The sequence below is a fragment of the Heptranchias perlo genome, chromosome 16 (assembly GCF_035084215.1).
Source record: "Heptranchias perlo isolate sHepPer1 chromosome 16, sHepPer1.hap1, whole genome shotgun sequence".
NCBI lineage: Eukaryota > Metazoa > Chordata > Chondrichthyes > Hexanchiformes > Hexanchidae > Heptranchias > Heptranchias perlo.
In genome coordinates, this window is record NC_090340.1 from 52,111,763 (window position 1) to 52,129,326 (window position 17,564).

A 17,564-nucleotide genomic window follows, 5' to 3' on the forward strand; every position below is an offset into this window, starting at 1 on the left:
CTCTGCTACTGGAAACAGTTTATTTTACATTTCCAATATTCGTGGTTTTCCTTTCTATTTCTACCATATAATATTGCCTTTGGAAACAATAGTGGAGAAATTCAAGTGGAGTTTAGAAGAGTGTTAAAACTGAGGGAGAAGCCCTGCCAATGAGACCAAGATCTTCCCAAGCACCAAGATTACTTTTATTGCTGTATCTTTTACAATCCTCAGTTATTTGTTCTGTTTCTTAGGTCCAATCAACAACAGACACACTATGAGCAGTGGGGTCAGTATGTTGGGCAAATTGAAATTGAGGGATATGAAAGAAAGGAACTTCTTCTTCGTGGAGTAAGAGACCATTCATATGGTAACCAAAAATAGCATCTTTTTAACACTGTTGCTGAATATGTACATTTTGCCCACCTTTGTACAATTCCGATTTTGAATATACTTTCCCACTTTTGTGTCTAATTTTCAACAATTTTCAATGACTGTTTGCTGTCAGCCTGAAAAGCATGTGCACATTTCTCTCCTTTTTATTCTGGCGTTGCTGACTGCCTGACAGCACAAGTTAGATTTCTTTTGAGCTGGCAGACTATTGCCAGTAAGTGGATTCAACATGTGTGTGGTTGGAAGAAGTGGCCTGAACACATTGACAACTCCAATTGTCTCTGAGATTAAGGGCCCGATATTAGGAGGGAGGCGGGTTGGCAGCGGGGAGTCGACTGGGCGCGTGGGTAACGCGCCCAGCGAAATCGGTGGGTTTGGCACGCAATCGTAAATAAATCGAAGCCACTTATCTTGGCTTGTGGGTTTCGTGCTGGAAAGCTGTGCAGTGGGCGGACTGCGCACCTGTTTCATAGGCTGTCAGCTGGAGGAGCCCTATTTAAAGGGGCAGTCCTCCACTGACTGACGCTGCAGAAAACAGGCAAAATTACAGCATGGAGCAGCCCAGGGGGGAGGCTGCTCCTAGGTTTAATAATACCTCACTCCAGGTCTTACTGGATGGGGTGAGGAGGAGGAGGAGGAGGAGGAGGGAAATCTTCCACCTGACAGACGGGAGGAAGTGGCCTGCCTCTGCCACCACTAAGGCCTGGCTCGAGGTGGCAGAGGAGGTCACCAGCACCACCAACATATCACGCACCTGCATACAGTGCAGGAGGCGCTTCAATGACCTAACCAGATCAGCCGAAGTGAGTACTCTTACTCATTCCCCTACACTCCGTCTGCCACATCACCGCCCCCCACCCCACATCTCCTTCTGCACTGCCAACACCACTATCACATCACTCCTCACACCCACTGAACCCTCCTCCTCATCTTACCTGCACTTCCTCACCTCCCCATTACTCATCCCACCACTACCACTCAACCCAATCCTCATACAATCTCATGGCTCTGTCTCATACTCACCCTCTCATGCATCTCTTTCACGGTCAGCCTCACTCAACCTGCCACTACCTGTGCTGCAGCCACAGGGCATGCATCACATATGTGTAGTAGGAAGCATAAGGCAAACATGTCGTGAGCATGAAGGGGATGCACAAGGGTGTTTGAGGGTTTGTCATGGTTTTTACTTCTTTTTGATTTCTGATCAACTCACATTAAATATTATATTGTCACCACTTGAGGTTCTCCATGAACACCCTTGATGCCACCCATTGGGTCACCCTATGGTGGGTGTATGTGTAGTTGCACGACTACTTTGTGCAGGTGCCTGTTGCGCAGCACTGTGTTGTGTAACTCCACGTGGCAGAGATGGACGGCGTGCCTGGTGAGGCTGGTGATGTTGCTTGTCCTCCATTGGAGTGATGAATGCAGCTATGGACCCCCCCCCCAAAACCCATCCTGACGGTGTGAGTGTGAGGGGGTAAATGTGTTTGGACAGCAGAGTTTAGGGTATGATGTAATAATTTTGAGTGTGGAGACAACTGTGTGGCAGGCAAAACTTTGTCTGAGGTGACAGAGTGCCCTGCTGCAATGAATGAGGTATTCCCCCCAACTGTCAAGGAATCCTCTGCATCTCCCAATGACTGTTGACTGAAACATGTCTGCAACAACAGGGAGTGTTTCCCACAGCATGGGAAACACGCTGAGGAGAGTCCAAAATCACATCCCTGCTAAAATCTCTTCCCAATGAGGTCTGTCAACGACCTCAAGTACCTCCCTAACTATCTTAACTGTCATCCCGCCGGCTTTAATTGCGTCATTGGGGAACCCAGAAGTAGGCGGGTTGGAGCCGGGCTCTGGACCTGCTCCTGGATTCCCCAATTTTAGGAACCCCCCCCGCCACGAATGCACCCGCTCGGCCATCCTAAAATTGACCCCTAGATCTCTACTTTGCCTGTGCAGGCCATTACGCATGACACAAGATCAGCAGGCATACATGCCTGTGCATGGAGACTGAAACACCATTGTTTGCAGGGAGTTTTTTTTTATTCGTTCATGGGATGTGGGTGTCGCTGGCAAGGCCAGCATTTATTATCCGTCCCTAATTGCCCTTGAGAAAGTGGTGGTGAGCCGCCTTCTTGAACCGCTGCAGTACATGTGGTGAAGGTTCTCCTGGTAGGCTCCATGTACAATAGGGCCATACTGTCCAGATTGAAAGATAGATTAAATACATTTACATGTAAAGGCTCCCCAGTGCTGCAGACAGTTTACCGCAATAATGAGGGGAAAATGTTTCTTAAAGAAAACATACAAATATGATTCACCTGGTAAAGTTATAGTAAACTTAAATATGCATTAAATGTTTTAAGCAACTTCATGTTTTGCTGTTTCTAATGTGAGTGTCATCCACCCTTCTGCTCTGTGTCCTTTTCTAGACTACTAAAGGCAGAAATCTAATGAGGCAGTTTTACTGTGTATTTTGTGTCACTGTGAAGTGGTCCTAGCTTCAGAGTGATGCAAAGTGTACAGAGTAACAGTAGGCAAACAGGTGTGATCTGTACTTTTTCAGATGTGAAACAATCTCTAGGTGGTACAATCAATTTAAAGTTGTGTTTTGCTTGAAAAAAAATCAAATTATCCAGTGGTATGAATTAAGCAATTCTAATAGTAGAACAGGGGTCTCTTTTCACGATTTCAATTCTAATTAAAAGATAATTTAAAATTGCTTACTTTGAATTAAGAATAGATTGTAGTCTCCATTGCACTCTACAACTGAGAGCAGCCTTTAACAAATTTTAAAATCTAAAGTTGTGAAAGTTCCTCAATGGTATATGCAGGAGCGACTATATGGGGGTAATTTTGTGGGGCAGGTGGGGGGCGAGGGGGGTGGTGGCAGGTGGGGGGTTAAAAATAAAAAAGAAGGGGGCAACCCGATCCCAACCGGCCCACTTCTGGTTTTAATGGAGGCGGATTGGGGGCGGGCGACCGGCCCGCTCACTAAAATATTTTAAGGAGCTGCATACTTCCAAATTAACTTAACTTTTAGCTTTAACGCTGGCCAGCCGTGCTTCCCAGGGCTCGGGAAGCTGAAGGGAGGCGTGAAAGGCTCGATCCATTCGCAGATAAGTGCCTTTACAGCACTACATGCGGGACAGGAGGAGCAGGAGTGCTTCTCCCCCCAGCCCACCAAGCTTACCTCCACATGATCGGACCTCTGCGATCGGCCAACTCCAATTTGGGAAACCTGTTGGAAAAGCCGTTAAATTCGGCAGGATCTGCTGGAAATCCGCGCCCCCCCTTATTATCGGGGCCATATGTCTTTGACGTTATTAAAGGATCAGCAGGATAATTGCTCTCTTACGATATTCAGACCAGTTATGTTTGTAAGCACAGAGCTCTGCTTTTTCCTGGTAAAGAACAGTAGGAATGAGTCTTTATAATTCAGTGCTGCCCACTCACTCTGCTCTCAAATGTTATCTGTAATATAACTGCGGCGTAAATAATAAGACAAAATTGGAGCTGGTCCTTTCTTCATCCCAGTAATTTAACTGCTTAAGGTCTGACATGCTTTGCTTCACATTTTAATGAGCTAGTCAAAGTCTGGCCTGGATTTATTCCTGCACTGTAGTTCACTCTCCGTTTAACTAAATCTTCTATTGTTAACATGACCATCTGGCTGTGAGCATTTTCACAGCAAAAATGTAGAAGCATGCAGAATGACAGGCTGTAGTACAGGAAGGATTGAACTTTTTCCTAAGATTGAACACTTTTTTAAATTTCAGGAGTGGAAGAAACATTCTTTCTAACGTAAATAAGGAGAAAGCTTTGCTTGAGGCATCACAGATTTTTATAAACTTACAATTATTTGACTTTCTGCATTTGTGATACGAAGATATGAAGAAATGATGGACAGGGAAAGACTCACTGGTCCATCCAGTCTGTCCCATATAATTGTGATGTCTTACATATCACAATGCACACACACCCCACCCTACTCCAGTCATGTAATCTCCTGGGAGAGGTGAGAAAACAGATAAAAACCCAGGCACTATTGATATGCTCAGTAAAACATTTGTGGGATAGTTGATGGGGTATCATAATGCTTAAACATGATATTATGTAAACTGCAAGATTGTAAAATGAATTATAATCCTGATAAAGTTATTATCTATCCATAGGTATCAGGAATTGGGCTCATATATATCGCTATGTTTTGATTTTTGCACACTTTGAGGTAATTCATCACAATTTTTTAATGGGTGCTGATACAATTAGTTTAAAGTGTCAGTACTCATGTATTCTAATATAGCTCTTCAGATGCCGTAAGATTTGCATGCTAGTTTTCATCACCATGACTTGCTTAACTAGGAGACATTTCTTATAATGCACTTCTTCCATAACGTTTTCCAATGCAATGCTTCATTTCCATAGACGTCTACCATGTATTATGTAGATAATTAATAGAGCCTCCTAGTGCAAAGAAATGTTCCATATGTATTACCAATGTCATATGGATGTCTAAGTGAATCAGAGAATTCTTTCATGGAGTATAACATGTTAAATTATTTGATATTGTTTGATATTCTAAGCTAATTTTAAGCATATAAGATTCATTCCCGGTAAAGTGGTCCCAAAAATGTCAAATTATTATCTTCTAATGCTTGCCATTGTGATACAAAGATTGGTTCAGAAAGGAGAAACTAAACAGTCTATATCAAAGACTTAGGGCCTGATTTTACCAGGCCTGCGGGTTTCCGGCGGGTTGGGTTTCGGGTGCGTGGCCTCCGCGCCCGGTGAAATTAGTGGGTTGCCCGCGCGATCGTAGCAGGCAATGCACTAATTGGAATCGCTTACCTGCTCCTCCGGGCTCCGCGCTGCTGGTCTGCGCGTCGGGCGGGCTGCGCATGCGCAGTACGATCTGTCAGCTGGAGGCTCTCTACTTAAAGGGGCAGTCCTCCACTGACAGATGCTGCAACCAATGGAACAAATTACAGCATGGAGCAGCCCAGGGGGAAGGCTGCTCCCAGTTTAATGATGCCTCACCCCAGGTATCATCAGATGGGGTGAGGAGGAGGGGGAGGACAGAGATCTTCCACCCGGCGGGCGGGAGGAAGCGGCCTGCCTCTGCCACCAAGAAGGCCTGGCTCGAGGTGGCAGAGGGGGTCACCTGCACCACCAACATATCGCCCACCTGCATACAGTGCAGGAGGCGTTGCAATGACCGCAGTAGGTCAGCCACAATGAGAACACTTACTCTTTCCCCTACACTCCGTCTGCCACAACACTGCCCCCACCCCACATCTCCTTCAGCACCGCCAACACTACTCTGTCACATCACCCCTCATACCCACTCAAACCCCATCCTCATCTTACCTGCACCTACTCACCTCGCCAGTACTCACCCGCCACTAACACACAACCCAATCCTCATACAATCTCATGGCTCTATCCCATACTCACCCTCTCGTGCATCTCTCTCACGGCCAGCCTCACTCAACCTGCCACTACCTGTGCTGCAGCCATAGGGCATGCATCGCATATGTGCAGTAGGCAGCGTACGGCAAACGTGTCGTGAGCATGAAGGGGATGCACAAGGGTGTCTGAGGGTTTGCCATGGGTGTTACCTATATTGAATTTCAGAGCAACAAACATCACACATTATATTGGCACCACCACTGCCATGTCTCCGCGAATCCTGTCTGTTGTGTCCAATAATGCCCGCTCCTGGGTATCACTATGAGGACCCACCACTGATGCCACCCATTGTGTTACTGCAGAGTAGGTGCAGGTGTATTTGCAGGGCTCTTCCGCGCAGACGACTGAGAGACATCGGCGGTGTACCCGGCTGCACCCTGGAAGGATGCGGAGGAGAAGTTGTGGAGGGCAGTGGTGACTTTGGCAGCGACAGGTAAGCAGATGGTGCTGGAGCCAGCCAGGAGCAGCTCGGCATGAACGAGCCTGCAGATGTCCACGACTACATGTCGAGTGAATCTGCGCCTCCGTGTGCACTGCTGCTCAGAGAGGTCGGGGGAGCTGCGCCTCGGTCTGTGGACCCTGTGCGGAGGGTAGTGCCCTCTGCGACGCGTCTCTCTCTGCGGTAGCCCTCCCTCCTGCTGTACAGGTGGATGTGTCACAGCACTCTGTTGTGGAGCTCCACGTGTCAGAGGTGGACGGCGTGGACTGCGAGGCTGCTGGGGCTGGTCATGCTGTTCGTCCTCCGAGGATGTCAACGCACCACCCATCTGGCAGGTGTTGGTCTGAGGGGTTGTGCAGGGTAGGTAGGTGGTTCCTCGCACTGGGGCTGCGGTTTCACGTCGGTCTGTCCTCTGGCTTGGCGGGGGGTGGTGGAGGGCAGGGGTTGCCCTACGTGACGCGGTGGCCTCCTGCGTGGGTGAGGGCTCTCCCACCCGCTGTGGAGTGCACCTTGGCAGCTGCCAAAGGCTGCTGGCTGGAACACGACCGGTTGAAGGGAGACTGTTTCCCCCAGTGTGTGAAACTCACTGCCTTGAAGCTAAAATCCCACACTTCCTGTTTTGACAGCTGCTTCAGCTCATTTAATGACCTCAACAAGCAAAGTAAGTACACTCAAGTGGAACCCCGCTGGCTTTAATTGCCTGCGGGATTCCCACCAGCGGGGCCTGCGCACGCAGCCCCGCACGTCAGCGCGGCACCCGGAAGTGGCCGGGATCTCGGCGCGATCCGGTCACGTGACTGGATATCGGGATTTTCGGGGCCCCCCCCGCTGGAAACCCGCAGGAAACCCGACGCTAAAATCGAGCCCTTAGTATTAAAATATTGACTGACTCACTGCTTTTAAAAAGAAAATCAAGCGAAACACCAGAATACCTAGCTAATTTTGCATCCCACATAATTAATTCCTTACAATTTGCTTAGCTCGATTTGACTTTTCCAAATTGCAGCAGTTTGTTATCCAAATCGCTTTCATCATCACTATCTGGATGTATCCTTATAACCATCAGTCCCATGCCTAAACAAATAGTCATTAAAGCTGTCAATCGGTGCAGCATTAACAGCTTCAGCTGAAAGCCTTTTCCACATGCTGTCAAGAAGAATCCTCCTAATTTAAAGTCTTACTTGGGGCTTGTTAATTTTGGACTTGTATCCATGTGAACAGTCCGAGTTAAATGATCCGCTTCTATTTACAACAGCTATTTCTCTCACTTGGTTATATTTTCTGTAATGAAAACAAGTTCATTTCTGCAAATCACTCACTACTGTTTAATTCTTGGAAGCATCTTATGCAATGAATCGATTACCCTTTAGAAGGGAGGAATCCCAAAACTGCATACAGTGGGGATAAACCTTCATCTTTCGAACTCCCAGCACAGAGTGTCACGTGCCATGAGTGCATATCAGGAATTCAGATGTGTACCTGATTCGCAGGCTCAGAAATTTCTATTCATTATAATTAATCAATGGAAAGTGATGGATTCAAAAATTGGGCACATGTCCAAATTCTCAATATGCTCTCCTAACAGTCTGTGCTCTAAGCACTGAAGAGGAAAATTTACCACAATATTTCAAATGTGTCCTATATTTATACCAGATTAGGATATGTTGTTTTGATTTGCAATCAAATGCCCTTGAGATCTAGATCAGTACGTTATTAATCTTCTTGATAACAGCTGCATTTTGATTTGGATTTCTCAGCAAATGAATTCTCAAATTCATTTTCCGTATTGGAGATCACCTTATCATGCATACATTTCATACTTCCACATCCAAAGCACCTCCTTTAACAACATTAAAATCCATCTGCTTGTCCTTTAATTTTTAAAAATTCATTCTGGGGACATGGGCGTCGCTTGCAAGGCCGGCATTTATTTCCCAACCCTAGTTGTCCTCGAGAAGGTGGTGATGGGTTGTTTAATGCTGCTTGGGTTATAGGCCAATGGTTTACTGTCTTTTTTTAATTTCCCCTAGAATGGATTATCGGTGAATTTAATAACGCTGTCCATGTCTGCAACCATCACAAAGTAAGTAGTGTGTGCTGGCATGCTCTAGTGCGGTTGTATTGAAAACCTGTGTGGGTGCTTTCAAAGTTTTAGCTAGTTGTGTGAAGAGAGGAGAGACTATGTCCATTTAATCCAATGTGGATTATTAAAGTACTCTCCATGCTCATAATAATCCTCATAAAAATATTTTAAAAATTGAATTGTTGTAAACAAAATGTTATCCACTCCTGTTGGATAAAATGACTATACAATGGGAAAAGTGAAATATGCAGTTTATTCTGCAAAAATGGAAAATTTTGACAACTCATTGTGAGATATCAGTAATCAATGTGTTAATACAGTCATGAAATCCCTCTCTTTTTTAACTATGCAGAAATCTGTGTAAACAGCGACTTGCGTTTATATAATGCCTTTAATGTAGAAAAACATCAAAGGGGCTTAAAACTGTTCACTTCACAAATATCTAATAATGTTCTTCCAGCCTCAGTATAGGTTATGTGATGTTTCCGAATGGGAGGATGGTTGCGATTGACTGGTCAGATGTCTCTTTAGCAGACATTGCTGATGACGGGGTCATTGCTGACATGTACAGAGTCAGTTTTTCAGCAGGTGAGATGAAAGGAGCGAGAGAATATATCAGCTAGTGAATTCACTTGTGCTTTTAAATAATGGAATAATATGACTTTGAATGTAGTAACTGAATTTTGAAGAAAACCATTATCAGAATATCATTTTTTTCTCAAAGCACATTTTCATATCATACTTCCAGTTGATGCATTTTTATTGAATTACAATACTTTAAGGTTAATTTCAATTTTATAATTTACCATGCTAGGATTTGTACTCACAACCATCTGGGTTTCTAGTCCAGTACTATAAACACTGGACTACTATATGTATACACTACACAGCTAGCACAGTTGTACTAGGTTAATACTGCATTTGTACTGATTTACAAGGTTACAAGTGAATTCTGTGAAAGGACTCTTTGATGCTGAGAGGCTGTTTCCCCTGGCTGGAGAGTCTAGAACTAGGGGCCATAGTCTCAGGATAAGGGGTCAACCATTTAGGACTGAGATAAGGAGGAATTTCTTCACTCAGAGGGTTGTGAATCTTTGGAATTCTCTACTCCAGAGGGCTGTGGATGCTGAGTTGTTGAGTATGTTCAAGGCTGAGATTGATAGATTTTTGGACTCATGGGGAATCAAGGGATATGGGGATCGGGTGGGAAAGTGGAGTTGAGGTTGAAGATCAGCCATGATCTTATTGAATGGCGGAGCAGGCTCAAAGGACCATATGGCCTACTCCTGCTCCTATTTCTTATGTTCTTATGATTCTTTGTGAATCGAGGGATTAAAATATCAGACAGGTGTCTTAGTGAGAAGAGAGAACACTAGAGTGACCATGCATCATTTCTTCATTTGTGAAGTGGTCACACAGTGCAAATACACTTTTCTGAAGCAGTGACACACTTAGATCTGAATAGCATCTTTATATTGCCGTATTGGGCAGACACAGAGAAAAGGCTAGGCAAACACTTTTTTGTAAAATGATTGCTGTGTCAAATCTTGACTATAAGAAATGCAAACAACAGATGATGACTTATGTGGAATCAGTTTGATATCACCATATATAAATGTGTGTGTATGTGTATATATATATATATATATATATATATCGGGTATCATCTTATTTAAAAATTTTACTTTTTTTTTCAATAATATACCATTTTTTTCCTGCTATAGAGGGCCAGTTGTTTCACCTACAAGTGTCAATTGATAAAAATGCTTCCCCAGTGGTGTATGGGGGAATAACCTGGGAGAGTAGAATCCACGTGTGTGTGGCCAATTATCGTTTGGATTTAACAGTTCGCGGCTGGGGCATAACTGAATTTCACTACAGGTAAGTTATTTGTGTAAAGTTAATCAATGTAGTCACCAGACATTTTTAAAGCTGAGAAAATCATTGATTCTTTTTTTCTTTGGTTAGAAATGAAAGCGGGCGACAGGCCCCAGACATCATATCAGCTGACAAGTTCCAGGAACCTGTGGTGCCAGCATGCTCCAAGTTGGTGTTGGCATTCTCCGATGAGGCGTGCCAGTGTGTTGCTGTAGTGGGTGGTAAAGGGGCTCAGCTGGCTCAGCTAACGGAAATGCAGAAACGCTTTGGGAATCAGGTTGGCAAAAATCAAATATTTTGTGTTGCATCTTGAATAATGCAAGGAGTTTTTGTTGGAGGGGGGGAAAAATAACAGTTGAGCACAAATAGAAGAACAGTTTAAGCAGGTCTAAAAAAATCAGCAGCTGAGACTTTGCCCCTTGCCAAATGAGTTTTCTGGTAAATATTTTCTTGTGAACTTTTAAAGCTGTGATCCGAATCAAATCATTCAAAAATTGTGAGAGATTTCATGGGCTGTAATTGTGCTGATATTTTGAATGATCCGTTAGTGGACAGGGATTTTGACCCTCTTTAGCAGACATTGCTAATAATGACACACCTTTTAAGCATAACTTCTAATTGGATGTTAAAAGTGGAAGTTCTGCAAAATAATGGGTCAAATCTTGCTGGGAAAATAATAGCATGTTAACGACATACGCCATTATTAATGCACAAATCAGCCAGCAAGTTCAGGGGATTAAAAGATACACCTTGAGTTGCGAATTTCTAGAACTTGCTGGTCGATTTACACCGCTCCGCTGTTTGCTTCATACAAACTGCATCTCACCCTTAGCCTCCCTGTTATTTTTTTAAGAACTTGCTGGATTTGCACATTAGTTGCCCATTAAACTTGCCCAGAAAGTTAGGGCTGGAAATAAACAGCGAGGGTACCTTTTTAACAATGTGATAATTGTGAATACAATGTCAATCAACCTCTCTGGCCAGAAAGGGAACAATTCAAACTGTTCAATGTCATTCATGCATGTAGTAAATTGTTGTTAGGGATTTTCAAAATATCAAACTTTTAATTTTTTTCTTACTTTTCCTTTCTGTCTTTTTTTTCTCTCTCTTAATTCAGTCTTTCTTTCCCACTCTTTATTTCTCTTTCTGTACCTGATTTGACTCTAATTCACCCTCCTGCTCTGTCGTTCCTCTGTTTCTTTCTCAATCTTTAAATTTCCTTGATTAAGGAGATACACTATTAGTCCTGCCATACACCAAGGTCAATTTAAGGTCAGAAGGCAAACAAGGCAAGGAAATACACGATAAATGGGAGGATACTGAGAGGTGTAGAGGAAATGAGGGACCTGGAGTGCATGTCCACAGATCCCTGAAGATAGCAGGACAGGTAGATAAGGTGGTTAAGAAGGCATATGGAATACTTTCCTTTATTAGCCGATGCATAGAATATAAGATCAGGGAGGTTATGCTAGAACTGTATAAAACACTGGTTAGGCCACAGCTTGAATACTGTGTACAGTTCTGGTCACCACATTAGAGGAAGGATGTAATTGCACTAGACAGGGTACAGAGAAGATTTACGAGGATGCCGCCAGGACTGGAGAATTTTAGCTATGAGGAAAGATTGGATAGGCTGGGGTTGTTTTCTTTGGAACAGAGGAAGCTGAGGGGTGAATTAATTGAGGTGTACAAAATTATGAGGGGCCAAGATAGAGTGGAGAGGAAGGACCTACTTCCCTCAGCAGAGAGGTCAATAACCAGGGGGCATAGATTTAAAGTGATAGGTTGAAGGATTAGAGGGAAGCTGAGGAAAATTCTTTTCACCCAGAGGGTGGTGGGGGTCTGGAACTCACTGCCTGAACGGGTGGTAGAGGCAGGAACCCTCAACTCATTTAAAAAATACCTAGATATGCACCTGAAGTGCCATGACCTACAAGGCTATGGACCAAGTGCTGGGAAGTGGGATTAGGCTGGGTGGCTCATTTTCAGCCGGCGTGGACACGATGGGCCAAATGGCCTCCTCCTATGGTGTAAATTTTCTACGATTCTAAGATTCTAGGTCCCAGATACCCCGTTGCCCTCGCCACACTGTTATAAGCTCGCACTTCTAGCAAGTTACAGCGCAAAAGGATTTCGAGCTGAAGAGTGCAGGAAAAAGTCTAACTAACAGCATATGCTACAAGATGCCACAATCCAGCAAGGCCAATAATTTATACAGAAGATGTGGTCATTAATCAGTGTCCACATATTATCCAATATTATCTGTTACAGACATCCTGTCTGAAAAACTCAAAGGGCCAATTTTCTGAGATAGACTGCTCAAATCGGGAAATCACTGGCATACTGCCTATGGTTTTCCGCCCATTACTTTAAATAGATGGAAGATCCTGGCCAGAGGTACCTATGATTGCCCTGTGTGCTGGCTACCACACAAGGCTCCCTGTTGGCATCGGAAAATCGGCTCTCAAGTGTTGTCTTTCGTATAGGTAGGGAACAACACATATGCCACAAATATGATTTTCTTGATTTAATTTCCATTTGTGCTGTTCACTCTGGTCATCTGGAAGCCTAATACAGATTGCTGCAATTCATTTTATTTTCTGATCTTCAACAGCTACCAGATACAGTTGAGAACTTAATCAAATCTGTATTTTGGAATTAAAGCAGCACTCAGAAATGAAAGAAGTGTTCAAGCACATTGTTACCTATTTCTGTTACTCACTACTTAACTCCTGCATAGGGTTCCTAATAATAGGGTTCCTAATATTTTTACTGTTAACACTATTCTTATTCTTGTGTGTATTTATAGATTAGATCTATGGTACTTTCTGCCTGAAGCATTTTATCACCAGTGAGGGGATGATCTGGCTGATAAAAATCCAGTACCTTGATACTGGATCAGCATTTGCCTTATTTAACCTCATTATAAGTTCGGCAACTCTAAATACAAATGTAGTACTGATTAATGAAACAACTCTAGATGTCAACATTTTATAAAAACAAGGTGGAATAATATGGCTTAGTTTTTATACTAGTTAATCCAATTCTGAAACAATACATGAAAATGTGAAAATAATTATATAAATGACTTGTTCGGTCAAGCTATTATGTGGTGATAGTGGTAGTCCTTTGTAGTCGAAGATGACTGTTAGTTAGAGAGATAAGCAGTCTTGATGAAAACTACATGGAATAAATTGGAGTAAACATGGTTGGTGTTGAGCCATTTCCACCCTCTCATCTCTCGCTTTGTGCCCTAATGGCAAATTGAGGCAAGACAGTTGGTGAACTTTAGAAAATCTCTAGGCACTATTCACCTTGTGGTGCAGGACACTGCTGTAGTTAGGGTCCTTCAGATTGCTACTCCCACCACTCCAAATTAGAATCCCTATGTGGGTTAGGCAGACCTCTCCCAAACATGACTGCTGTTCAGCTTCTGCCATTTCGATCCACCTGGCATGATTAGATCTAGTATAGCTTTTCAGGTCTTGGAGGCTCTCCAGCTACTTCGCCTGCTTAGGCTGCAGACAAGAAATAAAAAACAAATATATTCTTGTACCTGTGAGCTAACAGTTGCAGGCCATTCACTAGACACTGTTCCTTAATGTTGTAATTGAGTTAAAGTGATAAATGATACTAGCTCAGTAAGAATAAAATTATATCTTATTTGTTTGTCTGCCAGTTTTCTGTACCCGAAGGCTTCTGTGTCACCATTGCAGCCCTGGAACACCAAATAGAAATGAACAGCAGTCTCCAGGAAGCTGTGGCAGAGCTGGACAATGTGGCCTGGTATTGTCATTCTCTTAATTTCGGCAATATAACCTGATCAAAACTTCTGACTTCAGCCTTAATGTCAGATTTATGCAATTTCAGTTACACTTTAGAATTGACACTGCACTGAATTGAAGTTCAAACAACATGTTAGAATTCTAGGTGTGTGTCAACTCTGATCACTTTCTCATTTTTAATGATGGTATTTCTGTATTTCAACAGCACACATAAAAATGGAAACCTTCAGGAACTGTGCAAAAGGTAAATTCAATCAAAAATAATTTTCTCTGACGGCATTTATTATAGACCAGCACATTTCCTGTGATGTTGCTCTTAGTGAGTTAAACATTTCCTAAGAACAGGGCTGTTGTGCCAAATAGTATTAAAAGTGACACTAATTTATCAGCATGGAGGCAATCCCAAGGCCCAAGAACACTGGGAAAGAGGCCAGGGTTCCGACAGTATTGAGAGGGTCTGAGTCAGAGGTTTGTAGGTTAGCGATTGGAAGAGGCCATAAAGATATTTAAAATGCAAGGATAAGAATTTTAAATTTGAGACGTTGGGGGACTGGGAGCCAATGTAGGTTATTACGCAGAGGCATGATGGGTGATTGGGATTTGGTGCAAGTTAGGGGCAGCAGAGTTTTGGATGAGCTGAAGTTTAATAAGGGTGGAGGATGGGAGGTCAGCCAGAAGAGCATTGGAATAATCGAGTCCAGAGGTGACAAAGCATGGATAAGGCTTTCAGCAATGGAAGAGGGGGTGGGAAATGTTACGGATGTGGAAGTAAGTGGTCCTTGTGATGGAGAGGATATGGAGTCGGAAGCTCAGCTCAGGGTCAAACAGGACGTGGAGGTTGCGTAGAGATTGGTTCAACCTGACCAATGGCTGGTGAAGGGGATGGAAACCATTCATTCTATCCTTAATTTCATATTTTCATTATAAGTTCCTACATCCACATTTATAATAGAAATTACCTATGTAAACTTTTCACACTGTAATTACACCTATCTGAAAGAGGTGACGTTGCAGTGCTTCTACTGGTAGGAGATGTAATTATAGCATGACAAGTTTACGTAGGCAGTTTCCGTTATAAATAAAGACATTCGTATTTATAATGGAGATAGTTGACAAATTGCATGCTCATGCAAGATTTTTTAATCTATCATTAGTTGATCGTCCATGGCGTTACACACAGGGATCAAGACCTGTAGACTTCAGATGAAGTAGGGTCAGAGGCTGGGAGATATTTGGCTCAGTTCACATTTAAAGTCCTACAATCTGCCCTTATTTTTATAAACTTCCATAATAAATTCCTATGTAAACTAGTCCAGTTGCAATGACACCCATTCGTCATGATGGCTCTGCAATGCCTCAAAATTACACGTGGTTATGTAGACCCAATCCACTGGTTTATTTTTAGTAAACCTCTTAAAAATGACCCACCCATCAGAGCAATTACGCAAAAAATAAAAATAAGTAGAGAATACAGAAAGGAAAACAAACTTGCAAAGTTATGCAAGGAAAAGTGATTATTGATAGGGGCCTCTTTTTATTAAAAAAAAATCTACCACCCTTTCCTTTAAATATCTGAACAACACATTGTAAATTGCTATTGGAATTGGCACATGAACTGGCTTTTAATGTTCCCCAGATGCGCTGAATTGTTCCGAAGCACCAAACTAGCTCCAGGGATAGAAAGTGCCATTCACGATCAACTTGCTGAGCTGAAGCTGTTGGGAGTAGAGGAACGATTGGCCGTCAGGTCCAGTGCAGTCAGGGAGGACGCAGAGGACACGTCAACTGCTGGGCAACTCAGCACGGAACTGGGATTGAAAGGCTTTGAACAGGTGAGATGAAAAGAACATGAAGAGTGAATCAATAACTATGTAATAGAGAGGGCGAGGCAGAAATAAAGGCGGAAAATTCTGTACGGTCTACTAATAATTCAAAGTTGCTTTGTTCAAAAAATATTGAATTAGACAATAATTTGAATTAAGCAAAGTAAGTGATGCAGTAAAGTGGGAATTTGGCGTAAAATTGATATCAGATAATTTGAATTCAGCAACTTTGAACTAAGGATTAGACTGTATGTGGATAAAACTAATTTTTAACAGGAATATGCTCTGATTAGATTGATTCTTATGGGGTAGCCTTAATTAGGAACATAGGACGCTAAATTGGGCCATGTAGCGCCCGTTGTTTCGGCGCTACACAGCCTCTCTGACATCCAAGATGGCGTTTTGGATGCGCACGCACGTTTCCTGCGTGACATGCGCAGACGCCATCTTGGAATAGGAGTTTGCGCAGGCGCAGATAATGAACGCTGGAATCATGTAAAGTAGGGAGAAAATGGCTTCAATCAGTGTGCAACGCTGATTTAAAGTGATAGACACCATTTTGGGACCTATCGCTCAACTTGAGCACAGTCTTAACCCCGACCATCTGAACGTGTCTTAGAGTGCTTGGAGGACCCCCCACCGGCGCTATTTAAAGAGACCATGCAGGATTTACAGGTTAGTGGCTGGATTATTGCTTCTGGCTGCCGAGACATTTGTAACTGTTTTTGGAGGTCACCCAGACTTCAATACTAGGACGTGGAGACATGGCCTAACATTTAGAAACGCTCTAACATTAGAAACGCTGTTCTGCAGACGGCAGTTGATGCTAGCTCAATTGTGAATGTTAAATCTGAGATTGATAGATTTCTCTGAACCAAGGGTATTAAGGGAGATGGGGCTAAGACGGATATATGGAGTTAGGTCACAGGTCCACCATGATCTCATTGAATGGTGAAACAGGCTCGAGGGGCTAAATGCCATGGCCACTTGCTGCCTCTTAATGTGCGCCACCTTCTCCTGCTAGAAAGCGGGACGTGTGCCTGGGTGATGTGCCTCAAATGGTTGAATAGCTGCCAGTGTGTGTGGCCTGTGAGTTGTGGGTGGGCGGCTTGCAACAGTGGTATTGTGTAAGGGTGAGAGGAAGCATCTGATTGGAAGAGTTGAGTACTGATGGGAAGAGTTTGTTGGTATGTGGGTGATGGGGGTGTAGTACGTGGTGCAGTTGGTAGGAGACGTCACTTGACAGTTGACCTCACTCACCTTGACCACTCATGTCAAAGCATTGAACTTCTTCCTGCACTGCATCCATGTTCATGATGCAGTGGGCCTGGCATTGACTTCGTCCCCCGCTGCCTCCCACTGCCTTTTGAGTATATGTCTGGAGGACCTCTCCCCTGGTGGATATAGGATGTCCCTCCTTCTGTCCACCCCTTGCACCCAAGGTCTTCAGTGCGTCAGCAGAAAACCCTGGTGCATGCACTCTCGCAGGTCCGGTACCATCTCACATATCTCATCAGTGTGTAAACATAGGGATGGGATCTGCATCTGTGTTTTACGTGTGCGATGTCTGATCTCTGTTCACACTCCATGCAGACGGTAGACTGTTATTTTCAGTAAAAGCAGGTACCAGCTACCTTTAAGAGATTTCTAAGAAACATCCTCCCTTTAAGAGATTGAGCTCCCTCTGGTGTTGGAAAGTGCAAATTGCA

General features: G+C 43.5%; 1 protein-coding gene across 2 annotated transcripts in view; it reads left to right on the top strand.

The window, feature by feature from the left end:
• Positions 1-17,564, top strand: part of LOC137333785 (rifampicin phosphotransferase-like) — a 137,436-nt gene that overhangs the window by 34,491 nt on the left and 85,381 nt on the right. For both annotated transcript variants that reach the window (XM_067998124.1, XM_067998125.1), the window contains exons 6-14: positions 234-349; positions 4,551-4,606; positions 8,317-8,369; positions 8,830-8,957; positions 10,094-10,250; positions 10,338-10,524; positions 13,927-14,033; positions 14,238-14,276; positions 15,669-15,864. In XM_067998124.1, the coding sequence (XP_067854225.1) occupies positions 234-349; positions 4,551-4,606; positions 8,317-8,369; positions 8,830-8,957; positions 10,094-10,250; positions 10,338-10,524; positions 13,927-14,033; positions 14,238-14,276; positions 15,669-15,864 (1,039 nt within the window). The remainder of the gene's footprint in view (positions 1-233; positions 350-4,550; positions 4,607-8,316; positions 8,370-8,829; positions 8,958-10,093; positions 10,251-10,337; positions 10,525-13,926; positions 14,034-14,237; positions 14,277-15,668; positions 15,865-17,564) is intronic.